This window comes from Nematolebias whitei, chromosome 7 (genome assembly GCF_014905685.2).
Source record: "Nematolebias whitei isolate Nwh7 chromosome 7, NemWhi1, whole genome shotgun sequence".
Taxonomy (NCBI): Eukaryota; Metazoa; Chordata; class Actinopteri; order Cyprinodontiformes; family Rivulidae; genus Nematolebias; species Nematolebias whitei.
Window position 1 is genome coordinate 41,009,955 of NC_056504.1, and position 8,466 is coordinate 41,018,420.

General features: G+C 38.8%; 1 protein-coding gene across 1 annotated transcript in view; it reads left to right on the forward strand.

Annotated features, from left to right (window-relative positions):
• The first annotated feature begins 1,928 nt into the window (after positions 1–1,928).
• Positions 1,929–8,466, forward strand: part of col7a1 (collagen, type VII, alpha 1) — a 109,874-nt gene continuing 103,336 nt past the window's right edge. Inside the window, exons 1-11 of the mRNA XM_037679872.1 lie at positions 1,929–1,992; positions 2,719–2,899; positions 2,982–3,138; positions 3,222–3,315; positions 3,398–3,556; positions 3,659–3,816; positions 4,174–4,303; positions 4,374–4,493; positions 6,550–6,705; positions 6,934–7,053; positions 7,142–7,291. Coding sequence (XP_037535800.1) covers positions 1,929–1,992; positions 2,719–2,899; positions 2,982–3,138; positions 3,222–3,315; positions 3,398–3,556; positions 3,659–3,816; positions 4,174–4,303; positions 4,374–4,493; positions 6,550–6,705; positions 6,934–7,053; positions 7,142–7,291 — 1,489 coding nt within the window. The remainder of the gene's footprint in view (positions 1,993–2,718; positions 2,900–2,981; positions 3,139–3,221; positions 3,316–3,397; positions 3,557–3,658; positions 3,817–4,173; positions 4,304–4,373; positions 4,494–6,549; positions 6,706–6,933; positions 7,054–7,141; positions 7,292–8,466) is intronic.

The following is an 8,466-nucleotide window of genomic DNA, read 5'->3' on the forward strand; positions in this document are numbered from 1 at the left end:
CTTTTAACATCTTGCCTCCCCATCGGTCTAGTTTCAGGAAACAACACAGCACAATGACTACTTCGCTGAAGGTTTTTCATGATGTTGTTGAAGCATTGGTGCTAAGGATTATTGTACTGCACTTTTCGTAGACCTGTTTAAAGCTTTTGACACTGTGGATCATAACATCTTATGTCATAAGCTCTCAGAAATTGGGTTCTCAGATCACACTATTGGTTGGTTCTTTAACTATCTTTCAGATTGGAGCCATTGTGTTCAACATAATGGTACTTCTTCCAGCTATCTGACAACAATGGTGTACCACAAGGTTCAATCTTAGGACTCACCCTCTTTACAAGCTACATAGGTAATGTAGGTCAGATCATTCCTGATGCATCCTTACATTTCTATGCCAACGACACAGTAGTTTATTGTCGAGGTAGAACAGTTGCTAAGGTTTTCCAGCTTTTACAGTCTGCTTTTGATATCATGCAGTCAGATTTGTTCTGTCTCAAACTTGTGCTAAATGCCGATAAAACCAAAGGGATGTTGTTTACAAACAGGAAGTTGGTACCAGCAGTCATCCTTTCTATTTTATTTTGAATGGTGTTCCTATTGAGTTTGTCGATTCTTACAAATACTTGGGTATTTTGGTCAACTCACATCTCTCTTTTAAGCCTCATGTTGAAAACTTGGTAAAGAAATAGAAAATTAAACTGGGTTTCTTTTTTAGAAATAGATCCTGTCTAACTCTGAACACTAGGAAATGCATTGTAACCATGACTTTCCTTCCTTAACATTGACTACGGTGACATTATTTGAATGAATGCTCCTGCAAGAACCCTGCAGATGTTGGATGCTGTCTATCATGGTGCGCTAAGATTCATAACTGGCTGTAATTCTCATACCCACCACTGCACCCTGTATTCACTGGTTAAATGGACATCATTAACTTCACGCAGACTCTCACACTGGTACATTTTCATCTTTAAATCATCTCTTGGTCTGTTGCCATCATATATCTCCTCCTACATGTCACTTCGTCAGTGCAGCTACAGCGTGCGCTCTCAGGACATCATTACATGCAGTGTACCCTCAGTGCGGACCGAACTTGGCAAAAGGGCCTTCTCCGCTCCTGTAATCTGGAATTCCTTGCTTTAAGATCTGAAGTTGTCAACTTTGACCTGTCTAAGGGATTTTAAATAACTTATAAGTTCATGGCAAAAACCAATGCAGACATGTTCCTGTTTTTAGTATTTTACATCACTTTATAATGTAGCTGTTTTTGTTTTGTTTAGCTGTATTATAACTTAAGTAAAAAGGGACGAGAGCTTCTACAGTGGGTGATGCAGGGCTGTTATTCCCTAAACTTTAAACCCACTGTTTGGTCAAAAAAACTACAGTAGTTTTGTAATTTGAGAGTTGTACCACAATTTTGTGAAAGTGTGACATGTAGCTTGGAGCTAAAACAAACTGATATAAAAGGAGTCAATTTATCTTATTGTCAGACAGACATGTAGAACATAAACATTAGTTGAAGGTGTTGAAGGTAAGAGGGTTGACAGGCGGGAAATCAAAGATGCTGCGTGATGAGGAGCAAGCACAGGCAGGAAAAATGACTAAAACTGTAGGAGAACATATCAGTAAGACAAATAACAGAAATGTTCAGCAGACACTGAAGTGCAAATCACTAATGAAGTACAGCTGTACAGGAAATCACCAAGATCTGATGAACAGCAGAATGAACGGTCTCAACGAGGATGACTAGGAAGTACAGGTAGATGAAGGAGCATAACCACTTGAGCTAAAAAAGACAAAGTTACAGCAATGGGACCAGTTTGAGGCCAAGAGAAAATAAGATTTGTATAACTAAAACAACAAAATGTGTAAAAATGTCAACAAAGTTCATAAAATTGAGTGGTTATCATTTCTGTGTGCAGGTTGAGAAGATGTGGAGCTGGATGTTCACCGTCACTTTCTTGCTGTCCTCCATGAAACGTGCTGAAGCTCAGGGTAAGATGCACATACTGTAGGTTGAATCAGTTTTTATTGTTCGGGGAGAAAACTGCACTCATGTGATCATAAACCATTTAAACACAAGATGATGCATGGGGTCACTGTCCCAACACACACTGGTTTATAAAGTTCAGAAGCTTTGAGCTCAAAATGGACCTCTCATGTTTCTTAAACCAGATATAAAGGATTAGACTAAGAACCAGTCACCACATATCCAACATCCACAATCTTAACCAAACAAACTGAGCATTGTTTTGCATTATAATATTGCAATATTCACTAAGAATATAGTCATTTTCAACAGACTTATGAGCCATTATCTGCCATTTACTGTTTTTATACTTATATTCAACACCCACATTGTAAATATGGTGAAAGGTAACATGACATGTTGGGTTAAGTGGGTTACATGATCCTCATAGCTGAAAGACAAATATAAATTTAAATATAATTTGTTCACATTCATAAAAAGGAGCCCTTTTACTCAAATGAATCAATCCGTTGCAATCTGATCAAAGCTTTAAAACGTATGTCTATTAAATTTAATCTACTTATTTGTTCCTTATCATTTGACCACGCTTGAGAAGTTACCACCACATGAATTGGATTAAATGGAAATGCGTCCAAGTAGAGGAAAACACTGAATTATTACTTAAATAGTTTGGTAGAAATTAATGCTTTGTGTTTTAACTCCTTTCCTTGCTCTTGGTTCTCACTTTGCAGGCAGGTGTAATAATGTGCAAGCAGCAGATATTGTTTTCTTGATTGATGGGTCTTCAAGTATTGGCCGATCAAACTTTCTTCAAGTGAAGGCCTTCATGGCTGGAATTGTAAAACCCTTTGAGAGTGCTGTCAGCGACTCGGGAATTCGGTTTGGGGCTGTGCAATACAGTGACACGTCAAGGTGATTGACAAAATTAATTATTATGCTTGTTCTTTACAGAAGGGGTAAAATTAGCCAACCATCTCTGTTTTTGTCTCCCCAGGGTTGAGTTCACCTTAAATACATACCTGAATGGCACTCAGCTTATCAACGCGGTGCAGGATATAAGCTATAAGGGTGGAAACACGCGCACTGGAGCTGGTCTTAAGTTTGTCTATGATAGTTTCTTCAACCCTGCATCCATGCGGGATGTCCCAAAGGTCCAAGCACCATGAGGTTTCATCCTTATATGTTTAAAAAAGCAGAGTGCTAAATGTATCTGTGGGTCCTCTTTGACTTGCAGGTCACTATCCTGATCACAGATGGGAAATCTCAGGATGGTGTGCAGGAGCCATCACAGAAGCTGCGCGGTCAGGGAGTGAAAGTTTTTGCAGTGGGTAAGTGTCTTTTGTATATATTTTTTGTCGTTCCAATAAACTGCTCATGGCTTTTTGTTCCACAAACCTTTTTGTTCTTTAGGAATAAAGAGTGCAGACAGGAATGAACTGGCTCAGATATCATCGCAGCCCAGCAGTGATTTCACCTCTTTTGTTGGGGACTTTAAACTACTAAACACACTTCTTCCTCTTGTTAGCCCTCAAGTGTGTTCAGTTGCAGGAGGAGTCTATGCGAGTGATGGTACGTGTGGTTAGCATCAGTAGATGAAAATCACTGCCACTAATACCATCAGGTTAACTTACATTTAATAGTTTTAGTCATGGCTCTGTCCTCTTCTTTCAGAGGCATTTTCTGGTCCATCCAACATTCAGTTCACAGGCCAGACAACAGACTCTCTCAGGCTCCGCTGGAATCCTGCAGGGGGACCTGTGACTGGCTATGCAATCCAGTATGTGCCACTCTCTGGTCTGGGCCAGCCCATCATTGCAGAATTGCGACAGGTGAGACCTTTTGTTAAAGGATATTGTGTTGACACTTGAAGATTGGAATCAATACATTTATCTTTTCATAGACTGGAGTAGTTAAATGTAGTTTTACAAACCAAAACCATGTTTCTTTGCAAAAAAACCCTGCATTGAGGCTGCATATTAACATGTCCAGTGAGTGGATCTTCTTCATGTAGACATTGTTGAGATTAAAGTGTTGCAAGCTCAAATTTTGTCTACCTTTGCAGCCATCATATCAGTGATGAATAGTTTGTTTTTTTAATTATATGCTCGACAAAAACTGTAATTAAAAATGACTGAATAAAAACAAAATAAAAAAACAAACAATGTAACGACTATTTTTCTCTGCAGGAAAGCGTCTCAGCCACTCAGAGGACCTTCACTGCACGAGAGCTCAGGTCAGGAACAGACTACCTTGTGACTGTCATCGCCCAGTACCCCAACAGTGTTGGCGAGTCGACTTCTGCCAAGCAAAGAACCAGTGAGTAAGAAGGGATGAACAAAAACACCTTTTTACCTACAGATATAACACTAATGCACCCTCTCTACAGGGTCGTTACCAGGTGTCTCCAGTCTACGCTTGGTGCAGGCAGGCTTCTTCTCTCTCTCTGTTGGATGGGACAAATCTTCAACTTCCCTCCAGGGCTACAGACTCACCTATGGGCCCCGAGGTCAGATTCACATACAGTTTACCTCTGTTTTTATATTTTCTCAGATATTATCGACCTTCTAAATAATACCTTGCTGTATTGTTTTGATTCTAACACTGATCTTATAGGATTGGATTCATAGGGTTTCATCATTTCATAATTGTGTATCATCAGCATAACAAAGAACATTTATCCCTTGCTGTTTAATAAATTTATCTAATAAGGTAAAGAGTATTGTTCCAAGCACTGAACCCTGAGGAACTCCGTGACTCACTTTGGTGTTTGAACCAACCAACACAGACATGCTCCTGTATTTTGCATCACTTTAGAATGTAGCTGGGTTTTTTTGTTTAATTTTTATATAATTTCTTCTATTTACTTTTCATTTTATATGATTTTTATATGATTGTTTATTGTTGCCTGCACCTCATCTGAGGACTTTTTTTAAAAACAGGTCTCTCTTGTAAATGAGTCCTTGTGGCTCAATGAGACTAACCAGTATAAATAAAGTTTGAATGAATTTAAGTATTAGGATAAACTGAGGCAGGACTGGGCTCAAGATAGAGAAAAACAGTTAAGTTGGTGGTGGCAAGTTGAAACCATGTCAAGAATGTTTGGGTAGAGTGTGATGAATATTAAGTTTTTATAAGACCAAGCTTCCTCCAGGCACAAGCTGTGAGTAATTTCACAGCCTCAATCACGATCTAAAACATCAAATATATTTATCTTGAAACCAGGCTAAATTTAACCTGTATCACGCACTGCTGGTGATTTGTAATTTAACTCTAGCATTTCTGAAGACAGGCTGTGTCAAGAGATCTGTGTGATTACACAAAGATCCATGAGAGAAAATTACACCTCCCCAAGAGTTGAACCACCGCAGTTTCTCCCAGTGAACATGTGGCAGGAGTGCCAGTCTCATTTCACTGCTGGCTCACACTAAGATCACTGTGGAGCTCGTTAAGTCTCCTTGCTGTGTGAAAGTGATTGCTTGGAAAGTGTTAGGACTGTTTTTAAAAGTTTCCATAATTTGTTCTGTTTAAGAATAAATTTGTGATGGATTTAATTCACTCATCTTACTCTGATCTATGTGCAGTACTCTAGAATGACAAAACATACATCAGCATTCTCTTCTCAAATAATGATCAAAAACTTCCCATACTTGCCTTTGAGATGAAAAAAAAATGCTGGTTGGCATATCTGCTTAATACCAAGCTGCTTGGATAGCAAGCGTCAGTGTCTCTCAAAGACACTGTGCTCAAGTTCAGACTGAAGCTCATTCATGCCTCAGAGTGGTATTTCTGCTTTGGCTTGATGTCTTGTTGAAACACAAACCTTTTCCCCATTCTGATTTAACTGTGGGTGGCACAGTGGTGCAGTTGGTAGAGCTGCTGCCTCTTAGCGAGAAGGTCGCGGGATCTATTCTCGTCCAGGGGCCGTTTTAAGTGGAGTTTGCATGTTCTCTCCGTGCATGCGTGGGTTTTCTCAGGGTACTCCGGTTTTCTCCCACAAACCAAAAACATGCATGTTAGGCTGATTGGTAACTCTAAATTGTCCCTAGGTGTGAGTGAGAGAGTGAATGGTTGTTTGTCTCTATGTGTCCCTGTGAACCCACACATGCACGGAGAGAACATGCAAACTCTATCCAGAAAGACCCCCGGCCGATTTACAGTATGAGCTGGTGACCTTCTCGCTGAGAGGCGGCAGCTCTACCAACTGAGCCACCGTACCACCTAAAAGACAACATAATGTGAAAAAAATATATAGAATAACTTATTTAAAGGGTTGAAACACACCATAATAAATAATTATGTTTAAAATTCAATGTGAACTTTTAATACAACCAATGCGACATAAGATGCAGACATCACATAGTCATTCTCGCAAAGCTTCAGACTTGTCAAACTAACGACAATAAAAACATAAAAATCACAATTAATTTATTTTCTGCACATTTTGCCATCAGATGAAATCTTATCTCTTCTATAATTTTATTAAATGACTATGTAAAGTGTATTTTTTCCCTGCTCTTACAGTAATATGTTATATGACATTGTTTGCTGTACTGATTGATCAGGTCAGCCAGCGGCTCAGTTACTGGAGCTGTCACTGCCTGCAGACGCCACATCTGTCACCCTGGAGTCTCTTCAGCCCGACACAGAGTACGTCATCAACCTGTACGCTTTGTTCCCCCGCAACGCTGCCACCCCGTCCATCCTCAATGCTCGAACCTGTGAGTCCATCATGTTTATTAACACATTAGAAAATGTTGCACGGTCCTATTAAGTGCATGTAATGGAATCTGCCATTCTGAATAAATAAACTCCACAGCAGTGATATAATTTTGTGACAGTAAAAATACCAAAGGTACATTGTGTCTGTAATGAAACCTTTTGCTTTAGGGAAGAATAACATTAAATGATTAAAAACATCCTTCTGCATCTGGGTTTGCTCGTTTCAGTGCGTCTGGAGGCGGTGCAGCAGCTGTCAGTGGACACGGTGTCAGAGGGCAGCGTTCGTGTGCGATGGCGGCACGTCACTGGTGCCCAACTGTACCGATTAGTATGGGGAGCCTTCACAGGTTAAAACCAAAAGGATACATTTAAAACTTATTGCTGGTTATATATCTTTCTTAAAGCATCTGATGTTTTTTCTTCCTTTTTTACAAGGTCAAACATTTGAGACAGTTGAGCTTGCTGGAGACAGTGAGTTCTTTACTCTGTCCAGGCTCCAACCTGAAACTGAATACATCGTCACGGTCATCCCGCTGTATGAGCGAAACACGGAAGGGCCTGCAGCCACAGCCAGATTCAAGATAGGTGAGTCTGCTTTCAGTTGTTCTTTACACTAATTATAACCTAATAATCGTTGTGTTCTCATCCCATGATAAACATCTTTCACAAACCTTCCCTTGCAACAACAGTCTATCAAGGTGGCATTGCAGAAAAGCAGAAAGTGGTTAATTTGAAACCTAAAAAAATACCTGATCAGTTGATAACTTCTTCTGTCTTCTTATTTTTGTTTAGAATAAACTTTATGTTACATCTACACATTTTTATATCAAAAGCTACATGAGGATGATGCCACAGTAAGCGTTAGCGTGTTCTGTCAATTTTACAAATACGAGTAGTTTGTTAATTTTTTTTCTTAGTATTATGCAGAGGTGGAAAGAGTACTGAAAATTTGTACTCAAGTACAAGTACTGTTAGACTGCTTAAATTGTACTCAATTGCAAGTAAAAGTACTGGTGTTTTAAAAATACTTAAGCAAAAGTACAAAGTACTCTTCTCAAAAACTACTCAGAGTATTAATTACTTTTTAACCAACTGATGTTTTGTGTTGTCAATAGAAGTCATTCAGTTTGATTTACTATATATAACAGCTACATTCAAAGCTCATTTCTCAGACGCTCAGAAGCTCCGTCTTATTTTAGTACCAGTTAAACCGATGGCAGTGACAATATCTAAGATCTTCGTATACTTAGCTAAACTAACAACCCACACATACAAACAATAAAAACGTAATATCATACAGGTAGCTGTAAAACCTCATATACCACAATATGTTTTTTAAGATTAGATGCTGAAGTCTTGTAAGCTGCTATCACCGTAAAGATCAAACAAAGTTTGCATCTGAACGACCATAAATGACTCTCTACTCTACGGAGTTGTCTTTTGCTTACATCATAGGTAGTTGGCACGTTCGCGATATGAGAGCCTTGTTGGCTACAAAGATGCAGAACAATTCAAATTGCGGCCGTACTCAGTAGCGACTTCTGATTTTAAAAGTAACAAAGTAGATTACATGGTCTAAATTGTACTTAAGTATGAGTAAAATTACACAATTGAAAGAAATACTCATAAAAGTACAAGTAGCCCAAAAAATTACTTAATTACAGTAATATAAGTATTTGTAATTCGTTACTTCCACCACTGCTATTACATTTACCAAAAATAAATGTAATGCTACATTACAATGTTACTATACAAAATAA